At 40.9% G+C, this 24,153-nt stretch overlaps 1 protein-coding gene across 6 annotated transcripts in view; it reads right to left on the reverse strand.

Annotated features, from left to right (window-relative positions):
* The window catches only part of SH3KBP1 (SH3 domain containing kinase binding protein 1), a 188,824-nt gene extending 168,984 nt beyond the window's left edge, over positions 1-19,840 (reverse strand). For all 6 annotated transcript variants that reach the window (XM_063083073.1, XM_063083070.1, XM_063083072.1 and 3 more), the window contains exon 1: positions 19,717-19,840. In XM_063083073.1, coding sequence (XP_062939143.1) covers positions 19,717-19,825 — 109 coding nt within the window. In that variant the 5' untranslated portion in view covers positions 19,826-19,840. The remainder of the gene's footprint in view (positions 1-19,716) is intronic.
* Positions 19,841-24,153: the final 4,313 nt, after the last annotated feature.

The following is a 24,153-nucleotide window of genomic DNA, read 5'->3' on the forward strand; positions in this document are numbered from 1 at the left end:
TCATAGGCTTTGGAGCAGTACATCATAACAAGAACCATATCAGGCAACTTCACAAGTCCTGATCCACAAATGGCCACGTGGCACAGCATTCAGAGGCTGCTTGCCAAGTGCCCTCTTATTACTTGGGTCAGTGGCTGGCCAGAGCCCTGTGCTGTCATCTGGCACCTTGGCTCAGCTGAGCTCAGTGCCTATGCTCCTTTCCAGGGAGGCCAGCAGAGCAGAGCTAATTTGCAGGCTGACACCTGCCACAGCCTTCTACCCGCCCCCCCAACCTAGCCCTACTTTTCTTTCCCTTTTATACCTGCTGAAATTCTGGAAAGCACCACAAGATTTTCCTCCCTCAGGGATAAAGAGGCCACTAGGGCTTCCGGGTACCCATATGGCTTTGTACCCACCCCTTGCTCCTAGCCCACTCAGCTGCCCTGTCATCCTTGGCGTGTGTCTTCAGTGCTTGCTGGGCAATGAACACATAAACATCCCATGAAGGGAGGGAAGTTCATGTCAATGTTTGTAACTGCACACGATTTGCCTGGAGGAGCTGACTTCCACTGAGGTTCCATTTCTGTGGTACCACTAGAGGCTGAAGGACCCTGAGGTCAGCAAGTCCAGCTGAGACGGGCATCATCTAACCAGTTCTTCCCCCAAAATCTAAAAATCAAGAAAACTGTAATTCCAATAGTAGGAAGTTATACTCGAGATAACTCACATAAAATGTGCAAAGATACATCTATAATGTTCACTGCTACATTATTCACAAGAGTGAAAAACCAGAATTATCCTAAATGTCATTCAATTAGGGGACTGGTTAGTTAAGCCATAGATGTTTCTACACACAGACCACAGTAGTCCCCTCTTATCCGCGGTTTCAGTTACCCACGGTCAACCATGGTCCAAAAACATTACAGCATTGCATTGTGAGAGAGACAGCAAGAGACACCACATTCACATAACTTTTATTACAGTGTAACTGTTCTATTTTGTTAGGAGATATTATTGTTAATCTCTTACTGTGCCTAATTTATAAATTAAACTTTATCATAGGTATGTATGAGTATGTATAAGAAAAAACATAGTACATATAGGGTACAGTACTATCTGCAATTTCAGGCATCCACTGGGGGTCTTGAAACATATTGCCCCTGGATAAGGGACTACGGTAATAAACAATGGCATGGCTCTAATGAACTGATAGGCCAAGATTTCCAAGATTCTCTTCAACTGCATATAAAAGTTGCAATACAGTGTAAACAGTATGATCCCATCTGTGTTTTTAAAAAAATACAAATATGTATGTATCACTATGTACTTGGATTAGGTCATACCATATGAAATTGACCTTTCTGTGGCTGACTATCTGCAGTTGTTTATGGTTCATCCTAACGTATACATGCAGAAATCTTCCATAGAGATAACCATGAAGCAGGTCTCTTCTAGTGAGTATCATAAGGGGAAGGGATTTGATGCTCTTTATACTGTGACTTTATTAATTTTTTACACTAAACACATATTATTTTTATAATAAGTTTAAGAAAACTGAAGGTAAGTCCAAAGGAAATTGTTCAACTCAAAAAAATTTTTTAAAGCAGTGAGGTCTAAACAACACAGTGGCACACAAGCTACCATACTGAATAGCTGACTGTGTGGTGACCAGAACAACAAAACAAGCCAGAACTGTGGGCTGCCTACAGGGGCTACAAATGGTTTTGTTGCCAAGGACCCTCTGGAGGGGCATTATCCAGAAAACTGCAGGTTTCTAAGCAAATGAGCAGTGCAGGTAAAAGGACTCAGCTACCTGCAAGGGAAGGTTTTTAAGCAGATTAAAGAAAAAAAAACCCCAAAAACTAACAGGTTAGTAAAGTACATATTACCTATTTGTTCAAAGCAAATAAAGACTTTTCTCATCTATTTAAACAAGTCCTACTTTCCATGTAAGCACGGAAAAGGTGCAAAGGTGCATTTAAATAAAAGGTCTCTCATACTCAGACTTTTCACTTTCCACACTGATCTGCACCTTTACTCTCCCCCTCAGAGGGAGGGAACTGAACATCATGAAAAGTATAAATTTAGAAATTGTAAATCTAGAAATCTTGAGGCAAGAAAATGAATGTAGATTCATTCATGGAATAGAGAAAGGAACAGCAGAGAAAAATAAATGTGCATTAATCTCCCCAACAAGATTAATTTTTGTCAGCACTTAAATATTCTCTTTGGCATTTAAATGTCTTTTACCTCAATGGGCTTTCTTATATAGTTTTCTATATACAGTTTTCTGTATTAGTCCATTTCTGTTGCTTATAACAAAATACCTGGAACTGGGTGATTTATAAAGAAAATGAAATTTATTGCTTACAGTCTCTGAGGCTGGGAAGTCCAAAGTCCAGGGAATACATCTGGTGAAGGTCTGGGTAGTAGCAACAGTGACCCAGGGGTCTTGCATGGCAGAAAATGACAGACCAGAGAGAACACGGTTCCTCATGCACTCTCCTTTTAAAGCCCTTAGAACCATGCCCATGACCACCATTTTTAATCCAGTCATTAGGGCATGGTCCTACAATCTAATCACCTCTTCAGGCCCCACCTTGCAATTACCATAATAGGATTTCCCACTCTCTTAACAGTCACAGTGGGGACCAAGCTACTAATACATAAAACTTGGGGGGTACAATCCATATCATACACATAAGTAAATTTCCTTTTGCAAGATGAACTTCACGGAGGGCAAGAATTGAGTTTTTCTACTGGTCTACAGCAGGAGTTGGTTAACTTTTTCTGTAAAGGGCAAAAGAGTAAACATTTTAGGCTTTGTGGGCCACTCAGGGTCTCTGTGGCACCTACTCAACTCTGCTATTGTAGCCTGAATACTGCCATAGTCAATACATAAACAAATGGATGTGGCTGTGTGCCAATAAAACTTTATTTACAAAAATAGGTGGTGCCAGATTTGGCCCATGGGAATCATATAGTATTTGTCCTTTTGTGACTAGCTTATTTCACTTAGCATAATGTCCTCAAGGTTCATCCATGTTGTAACATGTATCAAAATTTCCTCCCTTTTTAAGGCTGAATAATATTCTATTGTATGGATATACCACATTTTGTTTATCCATTCATCCTCAATGAACGCTTGGGTTGCTTCTACCTTTTGGCTATTGTGAATAATGCTGCTCTGAACATAGGTGTACAAATATCTGTTTGAATCCCTTCTTGATCCCTTTTTATGTCTTTATTAAAACCTCATTTTGAAATAGTAAACATGACAAAAGTAACATGTCATAGCTAGCAAGCTTCAGCCATTACCCAACAAGGCTGAAGGGAATAGATTGGCACCTGGCGTTTGCAATTTAACCCAATTTACCATGAATGATTTTATCTCACGCCCATTGAAATAAACATGGAGGTAATATGAAAAAGCCTTTGGAGGAGGCATGCTGAGCTGAATGGAAAGTGAATACACATCTCACCACCTGCTCAACCCTGTGCGATCAAACTGAGTAAAGACTGGCAGAAACCAGCACTGCCATGGAGTGGGCGAGAATTGGTGGTTTACCAAAGGCAGAAACATTATTTTAACTTTATTACTCAACAAAATCACAATGGGGCTTTCTCAGCCAAGAACCAGAATCCTCTAAAGCTCTCCAGAAGCTTCCAGCAGGTCATGTGGGAACCTGATTCATTCAACAACGTTTGTCAGCTGTAAGAGCTAGAATTGGTTGTAGATGATATGTAGAGTAGACCCCAATAGTCCTTCCTGGGGACCCTGGGAAGGGTTTGCAAAGAGAAGTGGGATCCTTAAGCATCTCATCATTTCAAAATGCTTAATAGTCAAAATGACGGCACACAAGTTAAAATGCTTTGAGAACTATATATAAACAGTACCATGCCCCTGATCTGAAGAACTAGTTATATTCTAATGAAGATAGGAACAGAATCTTTTAGAAAGTGTCCCTAGATTAAAAGATACTGGAAACTTCTCAACCAACCTTTCAACTTGCAGATGAAGAAATTAATGCTTAAAAAGGTGAAATGACCTTCCCAAGATCAATAATGGCTGGTAGAGCTGAGAATTACACAGATGTCTCAAATGTCCTCAAATGAAGGCCTCTGAAACATTCTGGGCAGAAGTATGAGGGACAGAAAGGAACATAAATGGTTTTCCAGCCTCAGAGAACTTACAGTCTAGTTCTAAGCCAGTGAAAATGGACAAGATATTTGTCGACTGTTATTAAGTCTTGCTGGTTATCCCCAGCCCATTTGGCTCAGGCCATGTAATCTTAGGGTTGAAAGGAAGGCCATCCAGGCCTGTGTGGTTTTGTTTTGTTTCAGTACAAAGCTGACACTCATCAGCTCTAATAAATGATTACTTTCCATTTTCTACTTCAACTTGGGCTTTTGGCAGAATGAGCTCATACATCAATGTGAATGGATCGATACAGTTCATAATTTATGAAGATATGGAGGGAGGGAGAGATTGATTCTGCAGAACCACCCAACTGAGGCTTTCCTCTCTTCCTCCTTGCCACCTAGGTTTGGTCATTTTTAAATTTATTAACACCTACTTCCACTGGAGAGGATCAGCAGGTAGTGAGAAAAGTGAGATAGCATCCTACAATTAAGTCTTTCTAATAAAAGACTAATAGCTAAACTGCAAACGTGTTATGGGTCATCCCTGGATTTCAATGGTTTATGTGATTCACATCAACTCCGGGGAAATGTAAATAAGAGGTGATGACACACACTTACATATATGCACATCTATACACACCCTAGGGACCCACTCCAGAATGGGACGGAGCTTAGAGAGTAGGCAAGAGAGGGATGGGGAGGAAGCTAGAGGAAGAAGAAAGGAATAAAGAAAAGAGGGAGGGAAGGAGTCTCTTAAACATTAATGTGAGTTGCACACGAGTTCTGTGAAAGAAGGGCAGAGCTACAGGGCCAAAGCTTCGGAGGGAGAGTGTAAATTTTTTTAGGTGTATGTATACATACGAAATAGCTACAGAATTTCCATTCCTAGCTGATGTTGGTTCTTCTGTCCCTGTCCACACAGTGTCAGACACATCGGTAACTGGGGGGGGTTTCTTCTCTTTGTCCATAACTTCAAGTGTCTTATCTTTTATTTCAATGATTTAGTCAAAAGTAAAATATAAAGGAAGCTAATTTCTTCCAAAGAAGTAAATTACTCCTAGCGGTATTATCAAAGAGTTGCTTTAAAGCTTTCTAATACTCAAACATAAAACAGCTGGTATCATTTTTTCCTTAAACTTTTATATATAGAGAGATAAAAGTTCTCTCTCTCTGAGTTATATATGTATATATATATAATTGTTATAAGTATAGTTATATATAATAGTTATATATGTAGTAATATATGTAACAGTTATATATAACTATTAACAGTGTGCTACGTTCGTTTGATTGCTTTAATCAATCAAATAACATGACAGGAAAAGGATTAAGAGAAATAAGGGGAAAACCCAGCAGCAAAACATTCTGGAAATTTGATTTTCCTTTACAAGGAATGACAATACTCCCAAGTTGGCCCTAGGGAGAAAGGAAGGGGACAGAGAGGAAAAAGAAGTGAGAAGAGAGCTGGGGGAGGGGAGAACATCCCTCCAGGGGCTGGCAACTCCCTGCTATGGAGTTCCAGCATCTTCCACAAGCCAGCTGTTGGTGGTTATATGGATAGATGTTATTTACATTTAAATCTTAAAACAATACTTATCACTGATAAGTCATAATACTGGGTTTGTGACAAGCAAAACTGACACAATCAGATGGTCAAGCCATTTCCCTTCCTGGAGCTGATGAAGGTGGTGATGAGCAACCAGATATCAGAGAGAGAGAAGCCCAGAAAGGAATGAAAAGCTATGCCCGGCCCACACACTCCAACACAAAGGGAAGGGTGCACACACCATCGTACATAAAATAAATTGAAGAGAATACACCTTCATTTGGAATACCTTGGGGAAGGGTGAAAAATCAAATACAAGTTAAAACAATCACATGAAATCCAAAGCTTCCCTCACCCTGGACACATTCTCCCACTTTCATCTCAAGTTATACAAGTAAATGTGAAAAATTGAGAGCACAGAGTTTACTCTTGTAACTTAACTCCACCTTCAATCTCGTTCCTCAAGATCTGGAACAAATTTCCTCCTTTAGAATTGTATTTCACCTTCTCACTCTCTACTAATCACCCATTTTCAAGCCAAGAGCTAGTTTCAGTACTTATTCTCACAATCCACTTTCAAAAACAGATGTTTAATAAGACTTTTCTCTCCCTCAGCCCTTAGAAACCCAAAACAATTTATCTGAATCACAGAATTTCAACAGCTTCTCCTAAAACATATAACTCATAAGTGTGTTCTCCTTCTGGTAGTTTTCCTTTTGGTAACTCATTTTTCAAAAGGGCGTATGACCACAAAGACATACTTTCATTCAACAATGAAAGTTAGCTCCAAGACAAATAAGATGTGGCTTCTTCCATCAAGGAGCTTAAAGTCTATAAAGAAAATCAAAACCTAAACAAGCACAAAACCCACAGAAGAATAAAAGTGCATTAACAGAACGAATGCGAGGGCTGGCTGGTTAGCTCAGCTGGTTAGAGAGTGGTGCTGATAACACCAAGGTCCAAGGTTCCATCCCTGTACCAGCCAGCTGCCAAAATAATAATAATAATAATTTTTTAAGAATGCAGCCACAAATGTCCAAAAATAGTCATTTAGGATCAGCCCTTCACTCAGGCTTTTCTGACACTATCACTCATATTACTGCATACACATTTGTGTAATGAAGGCAGCAAAAGACCTCCCACGTCTGCTTCGTATTGGTGCCTTAGGTAAGTCATTTTTCACCTCTTCCTCTCTGTTTCCTTACCTTTAAAATGGACACATAATGACACTTCTTTTACCATATCTTATGGTGACAGTCTAAGAAGTGAGTGACTCTGTCCATCTCTCTCTCTCTCATATATATATATGTATGCACACACACACGCATATATACATACGTATAAAATTCCTTAACTTGGATAAAAATTCCTTAACACAGATAAAAATTCCTTAACACACACACGATACATACTTACACACACACTGTAAAGTTCTATCCAAGTGAAGGAATTTTTGTTTCTTAAATGTCATTTGTCCCAATATAGCATTTTATAATCTCCACACATCCACCTTCTGAAAGCTGGTGACTCATAAGTACTAGCAATTCTCTTAATATCAAAGGGGAACATTTTTTAATTAATAAGAGTATTTTCCACAAAGGGCCATTATAAGAGAAATATTCAAAAGTTAAATACTTCTACGGATCAGCAATAGGGGAAAAAAATATGAGGAAAAGTTTTTTGTTTTTTGTTTTTTTTACAAAAGCCAACAACTACAATCTATCTAGAAAAAACATTATAAGAAGCAAGACTACACAAATAAAACTATAACACTTGACTATAGAGAGTGACATCTCATGTCACTAGATGGCTATAATTAGCTGCTTGGAATTCAGGAGGGGATATATGTTCTAATTGGCAAGAATTAGTCTACTGTGATGTATGCAGAGGAGGGATTGGGGAGAAAAAGTTTTCACTTATACACTTGTATATAAAGACGGTTTGTATGACAATACAAAACTTTTAAACAAAAAAGTTAGAAAAATGTCAATTCTTTCTAAATTGACTTATAATTTTAATGAAATTCAAATCAAAATCCCAGTGGGATTTTAAAAACTTGACATGATTTTAGAGTAAACAAGTGAGAGTAGCCAAAACGTTTTTGGCTGAAGAGTCATACTAGGAAGGAAAAAGGCTTGCCATGTTATATATTAAAATGTATTATAAAGCCATGTTAGTTAACCATATTGATGCAAGAATGGTGAAATAAAGTAACGGTACAGAATTGAAAGTCTAGAAAAAAGGCCGTAATATATATAACAACATTCTATGACAAATGAGTTAACACAAAATCATGAAAAAAGGTCTGGGTTATTCAATAAACGGTCCTGGAAAAGTGGCTATTACAAAATAAAAATCAATTTGCATACTAACCTCACAATATACATCAAAATTCCATGTAGATTAAGTTTTTAAAGTAAAAAATGAAGCCATTATAAAAAAGAAGAAAAATTGGGTGAGAATTTATTCAGAGAAATCACAAAAGCAAGCATCCACATACTAATCTACATAAAAAATGTACTATTTCTGCACATCAAAACCAATTGTAAACAGGATGCAGAGCGAACTGGGAGACAAAATTTGCCATGAATGGCAAATAATACACTAATCAATACGAAAAATATAAAGATCTCAATATAAAGAACAATGACTACTAGCAAATGACAGAAGAAAAAATGTTCATGTATTTCTATTAGCTCCCACATACACAAACAAACAAATGGGGGCGGGGAGGGAAGAAGACACAACAATCACAATAATTCCTTGAACTTGTTAAGATAAGTGAACAGATATGATCCTGATGTGGGGGAGAGGGAAGGGGGAAAAGGAGGAATTGGTAAGGGGACACAAAAATCAACTACATTATATATTGATAAATTAAAAAATAAATAATTTTTTAAAATGTTCAAGCACTCAATCAGAGAAATTCAAACTTAAAACACTAAAAAGCAGTCTCCCCTCTTCTGGTGGTGGTGCAGACTGGTGCACGCCTTCAGGAAATCAATCGATAATAATGAATCAAAGTCCCATAAAATATATACACGCTTTTGTCCAGTAATTCCACGTCTAAGAATCTTTCCTAAAGAAATCATCAGAGCTGTGGATAAGGATTTATGAGCAAAAATAGCCAATGCAGAGTTACTGACAATAGCAAGAAAAATCGGAAACATAAATGGATTCTTTCCTTTCTAGCAGAGGCTCTCTGTATGAAACACAGAATTTAGAATATAAGAGGTTTGGCTTTTGATTTATAAGGAATCTCATTTTTTCCTCACAAAATGAACAATACGATGCCACATTCAGTTCTCTACCCTTCTCCAATTGATTATCTAATATTTAGGTCATCCTTAGCAAAACAGTGTCGTCTCGATCCCTCAAGACTCACTATCTCCTAGGCAACTGATTGAATAAGGAAAAACATAAAGCTTCACTGAGAAATATATAATTTTAAAGACTTGAATAAATGGCATGGCACATCTTGTCCCTCAGCTGAGAGGGGGAGTAGCGGTAGGGGACATAAAAGAGAAAGGCAGACAGACAGCCAGGCACAGCCAGGTGCCGCATTTTAACACCAGTTTGTGTGGTATTCTTTTAGGGAAGGAAAAAAAAAAAAAAAAAGCTTTACTGAGATATAATTTACCTACCATAATATTCACCCATATTAATTGTGCGATTAGTTTTTATATATTTACAGAATTGAACCATCACAACCATCTAATTTGAGAACATTTGCATCACCCCAAAAGAAACCTCATAACCATTTGCAGTCACTATCCATTCCCGCTCCCAACCTAAGCAATCATAAAGAATCCACTTTATCTCTAGGGATTTGCTTGTTGTGGACATTTTATATAAATGGAGTCATATAATGTGTTCTTTCACGTCTGGCTTCTTTCATTTATTATAATGTTGTCAAAGTTCGTCCATGCTATAGCATGTATCAGGACTCCATGCCTTTTTATGGCCAAGTAATATTCCACTGTGTGGATAGACCACATTGTACTTATCCATTCATCAGTTGATGACATTTGGGTTGTTTCCACTTTTTGGCTATGCTATGAACATTCGTGTACAATTTATGTGTGGATATATATGTTTTCATTTCTCTTGGGTGTGGAATGCTGGGTCACACAGGAACTGTGTAGTTCACAGTTGGAGGAACTGCCAGACTATTTTCCGAAGTGGCTGCACCATTTTACATTCCCCCCAGCAGTGTATTAGTTGACCATAGCATGCCCGTATAATCCTTTTAATTTCTCTTAAGCTCAGTAGTGATATAATTCCTTCTTTTTCTTGATCAGTGTAGCCAAAGTTTATCAATTTTGCTGACCATTTCAAAGAACCAGCTTTTAGTCTCACTGATTTTCTATACTGTTTTTCTATTCTCTATTTCATTTATTTCCACTGTAATCTTTACTATTTCCTTCTTTCTGCTTGCCTTGAGTTTAGTTTGCTCTTCTCTAGTTTCTTAAGGCAGAAAGTTAGGCTATTAGTGTGAGATGTGAACACAGGCATTTGCAGCTGTTAATTTCACTCGAAGCACTGTTTTAGCCGCATGTGGTACATTTTTGTATGCTGAGTTTTCATTTTCATTGATTTCAACGTATTTTATAATTTCCCTTGTGAATTCTTCTTCGACCCATTGGTTACTTGGGAGTATGTTGTTTCATTTCCATATATTTGTGAATTTCCCCAGTTTCCTTCTGTTATTGATTTCTAAGTTAATACCATTGTGGTTGGAGAACATACTTTGTATGACTTTAATCCTTTCAAATTTATTGCGACTTCTTTTACGGCCTAGCATATGGTCCACTCTGAAGAATGTTCCATGTGCATCTGATCGCTGGTTGCTTCATGGAAACACTTTATTACTATTTCCCATAAACCTCTAATTTCTTGCCAACACTCTGGGATCTTACTGGCAGTTTACTACTTTAAATAAAAACTGCTACTGTGAGTGACTCCTCACCCTACTTCACTCTACTGCCTCCCCCTCCCCCTAAACCTATTCTCTTTACTCATTTTTATCCCCACAATTGCCCCGAGGGAATGAACGAGAGTAGCCTCCCTGCTTTACAGACGGGCACGCTGGAAAACTGAGTGAGGGGCCGCAGAAGTGGAGCCTGGAGCCTCCCAACAGCTGTTCTTCCCGCAACAAGGCCCTGCTGCGCTCAGCTTACTCAGGTCTCCAGAGAAACACGAATGGAACAAGCAGGCTTGTCCTCCTTAAATGCTCTTTCTCGTGCACTGGCACACACAGGGGAAGTTTCTGGCTGTTCTCTCTTCCCTACCCGGTGGGAACAATGAGGGCAGCCCACCTGGCACTGCAGCTGGGCCTGCTGTCTGCCTGACCATGGGTTAGGGAGTTGGGCCATGAAATGTCCTCATTGTTTGGGCACAACAGTCCCAAGGCTTCACAAGCACAAAAAGCCAAAAGCCCAAAGACTAAGCTGGGGCTGCACATGGCATCAGGGGCACCAGGCTGTGATGACAGATCGAGATATAATTAGAAGAAAATGCCCCTTTTCCAGAGCTTACTGCAAGTGAGTACAGCTGCTGTCCCCATACAGTGCAACAAATAGCAACGAGCACTTGTATATCATCTACCTCTGATTAATTACCTTTCGTTATTAATCTAGCAGCTCCCTACCCAGAAAAATCTCTTTGGAAAGAAAGCTCCCAAGTGGGGCTTAGCAAAGGTCAGTCCCCCAGATCCAAGGGGTGTCCTTTGGGGTCTCCTGGACAGAAGCTCCATGTCCTCTTGCCTAGCAATTCAGTAAGTGGGTACCTGATGCAGCCACCTCGGTAATTCTATGATTCCAGAACTCTAACAAGACAGGCTATGTGGTTTTTCCTTGTGGCCCCACATGTAGATTTATTTCCTGACCTCAAAATGGGAGCCTCTTTCACCAGTAGGGAGAGAGACTGAACACAGCCCTTCTTTACATATATTCAGGGTTTTAATGGTGTCAAGAAAAGCTACGATTTACTGTCTTTCAACTGAACGGGCAGAGAAGGTAATGGGACTATTTTGACTGTGTGGAGCCTGTCCTTGTTATAAAAACTATCCCTGGAATTGCAGATTTGATCCTGACCCAAGTCCCAAGTAGACCTGAACAACCTGGCCTCACCAGTCACTGGATTGGGCCCCCTCAGCCCACTTTTCATTCCAAAGCCCAGCCCAGGTAAACACGCAGACAAAGGACCCAAGAAATGATCAGGGGAAACATCCCCTTTCAGCCTGGCACTTGAAAAACTACCAAAAGGACTGGCTTTCAAATTTCAGTTTCAGGGAATGTTCTGCTGGCATCATCTAACTCATGTCTTCACAGCCACAGGCTTCAGAAGCGTCGTCAGTCATTTCTCTCGGTGCCAGCACCACCGTTTCCACTTTAATTCTCCCATCCAAGGTAGAATCTGAAGATTATCTTAGAGATACTTCACGAGCTCCTTGCCCTGCATTTTAAAACCTAACACATCCCAAAGTGGAGTCCTAACTAGTACTCAGTAAAATTTGATTCCACGATCAAGGATAAGCACGTCTCCTCACCACAGGACATCTGACAGCCTGCAATATGCTAATACGTACCCATCACAGCTGCTATAGCTGAAATTTGACCAAAGAGGCAATTTTCTCTCTTTGTCTCTCCCTCTCCCTCTCTCTCTCCATCCCTCTTTTATGGAATATTTTGCAGGAATATGACTCCATGCAACACACATTAGGAAAGGCTGGCCTGGTTTCTTTCTGAGTGTGTCACACAAGTCACAAGGTCTCCTCTCTAGTACATGAGAATATACAATAGCACCTCCTTTTACAACATGCCTTGTACAGACAAACTTGGGCATGCTGAGATCAAACTGAGACCCCATGAAAATAAGCACCACATACAACAGTGCATTGTGATTGAACCCTAGAGCTGTCCTCAGAGCTGGGTGCATTGTGTGGAGCCCATACACTTCCAGCATTCTGTACAGTGTGAATTGTAAACTCCCCTGCAATATGAGCAAACTTCAGTAGGCCCCAGTTATACAGACTCTGACTTTTAAAAGGTGCATAAGGCTTTTTGCCAGCAATATAAGAAACAAAATAGGAAGTCAGACTTCCAAGTGCGTTATGCTCTATGTAGAGCGTTTGGAACTCCAAGTGCCTTTTCCCTTAGAAATGAAGTTATAAATGGTGATCAAGTTCCCAGACTAAACCACAACGTAGCTCAAATAAGGCACATCTGCAATATTATCAACTAGCAAAAACTGAAAAATAGTGATATTAAAGAAAAGACATTTTTATTTATCAAAAATACTTCTGCTCAGTGGCATACCAAGTGGGGGTGGTCCACGCCCAGGCAAGAAGGGGCTGCCTGTAGAGAATTTACAAACAATAACAAAGCCAACAAAGTCAGTTGGCTTTTTACTTTCACCACCTGCTGGCAACTGAAAACGACATCAGTAATAAAATATTGCTCCTTTGAAGAAAAATGAGTTCAACAAGAAGTGAAGGGTACTTGGAGCTATTAAAGAGGCTTTGGCTTACCTACAGGGATTTTAGTGTGATTCTTTATTGTGTTCAAATTAATACTTATACCTCTAGTCATGCCTATAGGAGTCCTTTTATTTTTTTAATGCTTATCAACAATGATCCCGGTCAGTGGTGGTATCACAGATAGAACAAAGATCAGGAAACAGATTCTATGAGTTCAGCGAGCAAATCTTAGGCAAGAAAAGAAAAGGAGTAAAGAGAATGTGTGTAATGTGAGAAGCCATGGGTCTGAGATGGAATTCCATCAACTACGAACACTGAGTCAGAGGAACCAAAGGCATCCTCCTCGAATAGGATTCTCCCAAGGAGAAAGAAAAGGAGATGGGCAGGAGGAGGCATTTCCGAGGAGAGCCACCAGGTGGAGCCACCACCACAAACCCACTTCATGGATGGTCTTCTGGGTGGACTTGGGTGGAAACCCAATGGGAACGCGGTGGGAGTCTAAATCCACAACTATTCCATGGGACATGCATTACTCTAGCATTAATGCCTTGGGACCAGGACATGGAGATCAAAAGGAGATAAATATAACTGAAGAAAAATTCAAAAAACCAATTTTGTCAATGATCCACACATAAAAAGTATAGAGTATGTACAACGGCAACACCCCTCCACCCATGTGCTTCTTTCCACCCATTTCCCCACTGCCACCCCTAGGCTTAACAGGCAGGACTACTCAGATAGGAACCTGAACATGGACAACACATACTCTAACATCAGTCATTGGTCCTAACACAGGCTCCCAATAACGCTCACCAGAAAAGCAGCTAGGGATTGTTAGTGTAAAAGGCTCTTTACCATAAAGGTTCTTTACTCTCAAGTTTTTTTTTTTTTCTTTTTTTTTTTTTGTCTTTTTCGTGACCGGCACTCAGCCATTGAGTGCACCGGCCATTCCTATATAGGATCCGAACCCGCGGCGGCGGCGGGAGCGTCGCCGCGCTCCCAGCGCAGCACTCTCCCGAGTGCGCCACGGGCTCGGCCCTACTCTCAAGTTTTTGAGAATGAAGGCCCACCGGAAAAAAGACTATAGATGCATATACAGATACATTCTCACAGATGTACATATTATTGAATGACTATTCACTCCCCTGGGAAAGACCAGCTCAGGTGACAGCCAAGAGCTTCCACACAGTAACGCCTTCTGTTAACTCCTACTCTTCTATCAGTCCAGAAAAGCCAGCTCCTTAGGTAAAACTGACAGGTGATTTGATAACCCAAAGAAAATCTGACCCAAAATGCCACATTTTCAGATTCCTTGTTAACCAGGGGGAATTCACATTTATTTATCCAAAAGGAAATGTGAAAGAAAAATAAAGTCTCGTTTCTACAAACAAATCCCCAGATCTTATATGTACCTTAAACAACAAACCACTGGAAAACCAAAGCAGTTGACATTTTCTTTATTAAGAATACACTTTTTTCCATCCTTTGTTTATAGTTTCATTTCCAACAAAGAGCCCCCAGCCTATCAAGTTCCATGACACTGGGGCTGACCTGTTAGCTCAGTTGGTTAGAGCACATGTGTTGCAATACCAAGGTCAAGGATTCGGAACCCCATACAGGCCAGCCACCACCGCCCCCCACCACCCAAAAAAACAGATCCACACCACTGCCTCGTAGCCATGATGAGCATCCCATGCCAGCATGTGTGTGTTTGCACACACATACACACACTCACACCCTCACCCAAGTTCTCACGAACCAGTCCAACAGATACCTCAGGAATATTATTCCTCGCAGCCAAGTAAATGCCAAAGAAATGAAAGCTTGAAAAAAGGTTTCCCCTTCAGGGAAAGGGGAAAAGGAAGGGAGATCACTTGGTCAGATCTGTTTAGGGATTGGAATGACTAGTTCTACAACTATGACGAAAAGAAAGATAAACATTAAGTAGAATTCTTCTGACAGCTACAGGCAGCAGACCAAAATGGAGAGCCCTTCCATGTGGCAAACACGAGGCCCATGTTAATGTGGAAGAGCATGTGTGTATTACCCATCCACACACAAAGTGAAAGTCTGCACTGACTTTTAAAGCAACAGTGTGTCACCAGAGGCAGAGAAGCTGTTGGTCCTTCTGTTAAGGAAAACATGTGAATCAAACCTGTCTGAAGGACCAAACGCACCAAAATGAAACCACAGAGCAATGTTCTACAATTGAATTCATCCCCACATACCAATTCAGAGAGCAACCCTCCCCCATCTTAACGTGAACATCACGTGAGACAGCAGATCTCACCTTGTAGCATCAGAGCTAGACTTGTCACAAATACTGTCTTTTAAACTGTCAGATCTTTCATCATTAATCTCTGGAAGGGGCAGTAAAATGCAAATGCATAACAAACCTTAAATAAAGATGGTAAAAGCAGTTTATCTTTCGGAAGGCAGATGCCAAAGTAGCAGAGCGACTTAAAAAGATGATTATAAAATACATTTTATATCAGGACAGCATAACAATAATAATAACAATAGCAAAGAATAATAAATGTGCAAAATACAATAGAGACTTACCAAACACTGAATTCATGATAAACTGGAAATAGAAACAAGGACATATAAAGCCAACCAGAAACCCATGGAGTGGCTTCACATTCAGAATGACAGAAGTAAATAAGAGACATACCCCCACCTTGCCATAAAAAAAATACGAGAAATCTGCAGCACTTTCTCAACATTTCTCAAGTGACATACCAGACTGGAATTGCTTGCAGGCAGGACTGGCTGGTGTTTTGCTAGTCTTTATACCTGCCCAAGCCCAGGGCCAGGCACACAGTAGGCATCTAGTAAACACATGCTGTTGAATGTTCATTGGTATCCACTAAAAGGTGAGGAAGGAACAATGTCCACATTACAGGCTTCAGGAGTTCAGAGAGACACAGCGTTGCCACTTCCCCATGTGGTCTGCTACCCATGCGAGCTAGAGTCCTGGAACAGAGCCTCACACGTGGTCCTCACACGGGCCAGCAGGGTACTGACTACAGCCTGGGTACTTAACTGATCACATGGATAAAGTTAGTCCGGAAATCCTTCTAAGGATGAAACCAAATGATTTTTTATTTCATTTTTAATTCAAGTAGAAAAGAGTCTATATTCAAATGGACAAAATCTACTGCTCATTTTCAAGAACATATTAGAGTATTTGCTATTATCTGTTAAAACTTCCACTGTATTCATTTTTGCTTCTAAGCTTGAGGTTTGAATGCTTGTTTTAAAAATTCTTCTATATATCAATGTTCCAATTTAGGAGGGCTCATCATTCTCCTATATGTGTTTAATGGTAGAAGACACAAAAGAATAAATCATCCTCAGAAGAAAACAGACAATTCTTTTCTGTTTGAGTCATGAGAATGACATTTGGCTCCAAGGCAAGTTTTCATAGTTTAAGGCTGCAATTTTTCAACATACTGGAGTCTGGGATACCTTTAGAATATACAATATCCACACTACAAGTTTAAATGAAAAATGACTTATTCCTTGGGAAATACTTGTTTCAAACAGGAAGTTCCTTCATTGAGCCTCAGGTAAAGACCAGAGAAATGGCCAGAGGTGGGAATGGGCACAGCTGCCCTTGAGGTTTAGTGCCCAGAATGCACAGCCCATGGCTACCATGCCAAGCCAACTGGGAAGACGTGCTTTCTCTCTCAATTTCACATCCTCTTTCCAAATAATAATAATAATAAAAACATGGAGTCATTCCAGTAACCCCCTAAATCAACTCTGTAGAAATTTACAAAAGTTAAAGCTGAAAACTGAAACTAATCAGTCCCCAAACTAATGTTTCCACAGTTCTGGCCTTTTCTCAAGGCTATGAATGAATAGCTTCCTTCAAACCGAAGGTACCTTCTGACCTTACATAGGTATCTGAGGAGAGTGAGTTCATCCCAGACTATGAGTTTCTACAATCTGTTTACAACTGCTACATGTCACAAAATGCAAAAGAAATGGCTGGACACAATTGGGGCGAAGTCTATCTCAAGTTCAAGACCCAATGAAGTGGTTTAATTTCAGACTCACAATAGAAATAGACTTCAATCTTTATTAAACCAATTCTAAGCCTGTATCAAATGATAAGGCCCATATAAGGAAAACAGTCATCTCATCTTTGATAAAGTTGAAGGAAAAAAACTTTTGTTAATTCTATTAAATTCCCACAGGGTCCAAGGCTGAATCACAAGGTGGACTCATATACTCTAATAAAGATCCTATGTTAGTGAATCAAAGCAGGCTGTTAAGAAACCCTGAAAGCAACTTCCCTCCCTAACAGCCATACAACAGTAATAGACCAAAACATCTAAAAGGTTTCTAGGGACAAAGCTTGATGGAAACAAAGGGGAGGGGGAGACTTCAGTCATTTACGATAACTCATAAAACTTTAAAAATTTGTTGGATGGAAGTGTTTACAAGTAACTAAAATCATCCCACAGATTTAGCCTCTGATCCTTGTCTTAAAGAAAAAAAGAGTGTTTTTTCATTGATTTTGGGTGGGAAAAAATGTAGGCTTTTGAGATCAGTACAATGAACTATTTATCTGGCCTGACAAGGCCAATCAATCTCCTCCCGCTGTTGATTATAGGAGTAGTGGAATACTGTTAGTCGTGATGGGTGGGGGAGGGCCAAAGGCAGCCCTGGTCCTGGTACACAATGCTTCCCCTTCAGTGGAAATTGATGTTTGGCCCAGGTGACCCAGGAGGTCAGCGTGAAGCCTGGGACAGAATGAAGATGGGTTGTAATGTGCTTCATATTTACAGAATGCCTCCATGTACTCAGACCTCATGGCTGCTGGCATATTCAGTATATAAAGTGCCTAAGAGTAAGAGATTGGTCATAACCAGGCTGCAGGCCTAAGGTAGAAGGCTTAAAAAAGAAACATAAGTCAGTAAAAGCTACCCCTTTTAATTCCATTTTTTGGTGAATGAAAAATTCCATTGGGGAACTCAAAGGCCAGATTTTCAGTCTCTTTACAGAGACAGTTATCTGAAAAGTTCTATTCCTTCGTTGATTTAAAGTTCTCAGGTAATTTTACTGAACTCATCCAGATAATTACCTTAATCCCTTACCTTAATTAATTCCTTCTCTTGTTAAATTAATTACCTTAAATCTCTTAGCAACTATACAAGAACAGGGCTGGCCGGAGAGGCCTGGTCGCTGGTCATCATGTACACGGTTGTGGGGCCCACAGTTGAGGGGCAGGAGAGCTCATGCCAGCCAGAGTGGTTCGGAAATGCAGAAAGAAGATGCTGTGAACTCTAGCTCTCTAAAGCCTGTAATCGCAGGTTCTCGGGAATTTGGGAACTTATTTGCAAGAACACAGGAGGTACTTTTCAGGAAGACTAGTTTTACAGCAAAGTACGCTTAATTCTTAAAATGGGGAATCCCCTGGTTTGGTAGGATAGGATTTAAAAAAAAAAAGAAGAAAATCCTATAGCTTCTAACCAATGTGGGCCTCCAGCCAATAACTCATCTGAATAATTCAGAAAAGGAAATGTAACCCGGGGCAGCTGGAGGGGGTAGAGGAAGAGACAGGAAGGAAGAGAGACACAAAGCTAATGTTTCCAGCTCTATGATCAATGGGCAGTTTATTGGACACATTCTTATGCTGTCTAAATTTTATGAAAGATTAGCTGTTCTTCCCCATGGTTATGCAAACTTGCCTTCTTTTTTTCTTGTTAATGGAACCCTTTGGTAATACACTTCCTGCCCCTGCTTTCTAGCAGCTCTCTGTTCCTCTTTAAGGAAGTAATAAGCCCTTGAACAGCCAGCAGCTGAATGCTAACCTACAGGCGGGTGTGCTTACCACATGCCCTGCCTCATCCATGGTCAGGAAAAACCGAGGGAATCCAGTGTACCCACAGAATAAAACTGAGGGTCATCTCTGCGGTCTTATATTCCCTCTCACATCATTTCAAACAATAATGATCACTAAGAGGGACTGGGGGAGAAAACCAAACTCCAACAAGCTGATACCTGAAAATTTGCCTCAAAGTCTCAAAAGAGGGAAAACGGGGTTAGATTGTTACATCCTAGTCAGAATGATGTATTAGCTATATGAGTATCTTTGCACATTCTGCTTCATAAATCCAGACACAGAGTCTGTGTTAGGGAGCCCAGGGGTTAGAGAAAGACCCTGAGAAAATTTGCCTTAAATTAAAAGGTGAATGTGGTCAGACACGCACAGCTCAGGCCTGCATCACAGCATTCTCTAAATTCACCTTTTGTGCATAAAAATAGTTATGAAAGTGAAAGTTAAAACCCTAGAAAAGTCATCATTACAAATTTAATCTGCTTTCCCATTGACAAAAAAAAAATTTTGTTATTAGTTCCCTTTATTACAGTTACCACATAGTTACTTGCTCTGTGTGTCTATGTGTGTGTGTACATGCATCCAAAATTTATAACAAAAACCAAAAGGGCAAACTCCATTCAATTTTTCAGCAATGCAAAATTTGACACAGTTCACCTAGAATTTTCCAGTTTCTGCTTGTGTAGGGGCAGGGGGGCTCTTTCTCCTTTTCCATACCTCTCTTATTGGTTCTTAAAATTGTTTCAGAAGACAGCAAAGAGTTTCCACTGGACACTTCGTGCATGGGCTTTTCTGGAGCTTTGTTGGAGAGAGGGTCTTTCTTCATCTCCTTCTTTATTTCCTGTAAGGACAGATAAAAGGAAAACAATACTGTAGTTTGGAATTCTAGGATGCCTCTTTGACCATCTTAAGCTTCATCTTTCTGGAAATGAACTATAGTGATGCCAACTCAGCATAACATGATGTTTTAAAAACACCATTTCCTATATTTTTGTAGTTTTTTCCTTACACATACTGGAGAAGCACCTGGTCCTATAAAATGGAATAATGCCCAGTATGAGGAGGGGACCTTATGTGACTATGGCCATCCCATGTGACCATAAAGAGAATGAGTGATAAAAGCTACCGTACAGCTCTAAGTGACAGCCTGTTCTACTTTTTGAACAATGACAAGCTTTGGCCAAGCAGATTCACCCCTTAATAAACCTTCTGATTTCTATTCTTTACAACAAGGGATTAGAGAAGTATATTCCCAAATCACCATTGTGCTCACAATTATACGAAACCCAAAAGAAGATGATTTAAATTCATTTACAGTCATCGAGTTCCTCTGGCTTTTCAACTCTTGATAGAAAAAAAATAAGGATGACAGACTAAAAATAAAGACTATCATTCTAGGCCAGGGGTCAGCAAACTACAGCACACCACCCATTTTGGTAAAGAAAGTTTCATTAGAACACAACCCTGTCCATGCGTGTAAGGATTGTGGACAGCTGCTTTAATGCTCCAACAGCAGAGCTGACTAGTCGCAACAGAGATCAAAGCCAAAAGTATCTGGCCCTTTACAGAAAAAGTTTGTCAACCCCTTATCAAAGCTCTATTAAGATCTGGATTTTTAAAGCCTGATAGCTGATATAATTATTTCGAATTACTTTAATAATTTACATAATTCTTTTCAGAAGGATTAATAGCCCCAAATGATGACTAGCAACTCCCAAAGTGCAGGTCTGTACACCAGAACTCTTCTAAGGAGCAAAGGGTTTCTAGGCTTGTCTGAACCCACGATCACATAAACTTGGGAAAAAGTGAAAGCTCAGGGACTAGACCTAAAGCATGGTTGAATGGCAGCAAGGGCTCAAGGGTGGGGGATGTGTTCTTTAGAAAGAGCGTGGGGGAAAAAATGGGGCTGGGTTCCTTCTACGCAATGGACATGAAGATGGTACATTAGGTAGGGTCCATGATTAGGCCTGCACAGAGGGCACAGGTGGAAGGAAAACAACAGCATGTCTGAACACTGCCACTGCCCCGCAGCTGCCTCCACACCCGAGTGTGTGTCGGTTACCATATCCAAGTCCCCAGCTGCTGGCTCTGTTCACAACAGCCTCACCCTCTCTTCCTCCCTCACCCAGGCCCCACCGGAAACCAGCCACTGGGGCTGGCGCTTTGCTGGGTTGAGAGTTTCAGCTGGTGTCCCAGAGGCCTAACTAGGCAAAGCTTAGCCCCAGGCCAACACTGGTACCTCAGTGCCCTACACGAAGCTGTGTGTGTGTGTGTATCTCTGTGTGTGCGCACGTATCTCTGTGTGTGCGCACATGGACACCCACCTCAGCAGCCCCAGCACCTGCTAGAACAGCAGTTGCTGGGGGTTCCTGGAGCCTCACAGGCAGATGGCATCAGGGGACAATCTGCAAACACTGCCTGCCTGAGCCACATGACGGGATGCTTTCTAGGGGATGCCTGCCAGCCTGCTATGGTCCTGGAAGTGAAGACAACAGCCACCAAGGGGGCTCATTTCCCCAATGGTTGCTTCTTTGGGGGAGGCACAATTGCTCAAACCTCACTTTCTGTCGCAGTGTGACTATGACTGTGCACACATTAACTCCCCACCTAGACACAACGCGATGTAGCAACACAACATCCGACTTTGCTGAGGAGCACTTCAGAGAAAGTCAGTGGGTTGGGGGCTACATGGCAAGTGTTTGCTTAGCGCTAGCTGTTAATGGCACAGTCAGGGAAGGCTGGGGTGAGGCTACGGTGGTCACTGGAGAACATCAGAAGCCATGATTCTCAAGAAGGCTCAAACCCCAATGCTTCAGAGCAGCACACCGTGAGCAGCTGCCTGGGAAGGACTGATCGGAGTGAGAGCAGGTGCTTAAGGGCTAACAAGCCAGCACCAGGAGAGAGGCTGACCCAGAAACCCCAGATGCCATCGTTCCCCCAGTAATTGCTTGCATTTGCTGGACAGAGAAGCCGAATGGTGAGAGAACTTAAGTTGCCTCTTATGTGGAAGCAGGGAGCAGATAAAACTTAAAATACGCCCTGCATTTTTTCAAAGAAACCAAACAGACACATGGACATGGCAATGACTTCTGTGGGCTCCCCACCTGGACAACACCAGGCTCAATGCAGCCCCACCCAAAGCCAACACCTTCCCTCCAACATGCCCCTCCTCCCAAGGGAGGGGAACCTGTCTTGTTTGACACCCCATTGTCTACCCACTTACTCAGGCTAGAAAACTCAGCACTAACCTCCCTCCCATCTAACCAGTCACCCAGTCTGCCTGTATCTACTTCCTGAATCTCTGTTTCTTTCCATTCCTCCTTTATTGCCTTAAAAACATAAATACCAAGCCAAGGACTTTAACAGACATTCTCCAAAGAAAACAATGGCCAATAGGCACATGACAAGATGCTCAACATCATTAGTTATTAGGGAAATGCAAATCAAAACCACAATGAGATACCCCTTCATACCCACTAGGATGGGCTAGAATTTAAAAAGACAGAAAACAGGTATTGATGAGGCTATGGAGAAGCTGGAACCCTTGTACATTGCTAGTGGGACTGTAAAATAGTGGCACCACTGTGGAAAACAGTATGGCAGTCCCTCAAAACATTAAACATAAAACTACCATATGACCAAATAATCCCACTCCTAGGTATATACCCAAAAGAATTGAAAGCAGGGACTCAAACAGATACTTAAATGCCAATGTTTACTGCAGCATTATACACAATACGCAGAAGGTGGAAACAACCCAAGTGTCCATCAACAGATGAATAACAAAATGTCCTGTATCTATACAATGGATTGTTCAGCTTCAAAAAGAAATACGGGGGCTGACCAATTAGCTCACTTGGTTAGAGCATGGCGTTGATGGCACCAAGGTCACGGGTTAGGATCCCTGTACCGGCCAGACACAGGAAAGGAGAAAGGAGGGGAGAGGGAAGAAGGAAGAGGGGAGAAGAAAGTAAAAACAAAAAGAAATATGGGTAAAGTTCTGACACATGCTACAACATGGACGAGCCTAGAAAACATACTAAGTGAAATAAGCCATACATGAAAGGACAAATATTGTGTGATTCCACTTATATGAAATATCTAGAATAGGCAAACTCATAGAGACAGAAAGTAGATGAAAGTTGACCTGGGAGTGGGGGGAGAGAGGAAATGGGAAGTTATTGTTTAATAGTTACAGAATTTCTCTTTACAGTGATGAAAAAGTTTTGGAAATAGATAGTGATGGCTGTACAACATTGTGAATGTAATCAATGCCACTGATTGCGCACTTAAAATCGTTTAAATGGCAACTTTTATGTTATATATATTACCACAATTTTAAAAAATGAGAAAAAAAAAAACACATGGTTAGCGGATTTCAGTGCTTACCACGTGTCAAACCCTGCTCTAAGAGCTTCATCTGGATTGCAACTTTTAGTCTGCACACTGGCCCTATTCACAGATACGCCAAGACACAGAAAGCTAAAGAAACTTGCCCAAGGTCAAACAGGTAGAAGTCAGAATTGAAAGCCAACCTGCCTACTTTCAGAGATCCCCTGTTCACCGCTCTCCCTGGAGTCCTGCCTGGATTATAATAATGTCTCCCTGTCTCCCATCTCTCCCCTCCCAGTTCAGCTTCTGCACTGCCACAAGGGACACTTCTAAAACAAATGCATGCTCTTGTCATTCCCCTACTGAAATCTCCACTTCCTTCCAAAAGACTACAGGACAAGCTCCTTCATTCAAAAACCTTTCAAATTGCACAGCAAGCCACAAGCCCCTGTGTACTTGCTCCTGGCTAAAAATATCTGACATGCATGCTGACCCCATGGTACCAATTACCATGCAAATACAAGTTGGGGAGGTTACGCTTAGTGGACAACACCTTATGGCCGCAGACTTCTGATGCCATGGACTCCTATCAGTGGGCTCTAAAAATAGGCAATGATGCTAACAATGATACAACCTTACACTGGAAAATGCTTGTCCTGCATAAATTAAAGTTCTTTAGCAGATTATTTTTCACTTGCTCTTCACAATAATGCTGTGAGCAAATAAAAAAACTGATTTTGCCAGACACATATTTGTACACATAAGAATAGTGAGACTCAGTGAGAGAGGACACAAGACCAGACAAAGGCCATGAAGCTAGTT

The sequence above is a fragment of the Cynocephalus volans genome, chromosome X (genome assembly GCF_027409185.1).
Source record: "Cynocephalus volans isolate mCynVol1 chromosome X, mCynVol1.pri, whole genome shotgun sequence".
Lineage (NCBI taxonomy): Eukaryota > Metazoa > Chordata > Mammalia > Dermoptera > Cynocephalidae > Cynocephalus > Cynocephalus volans.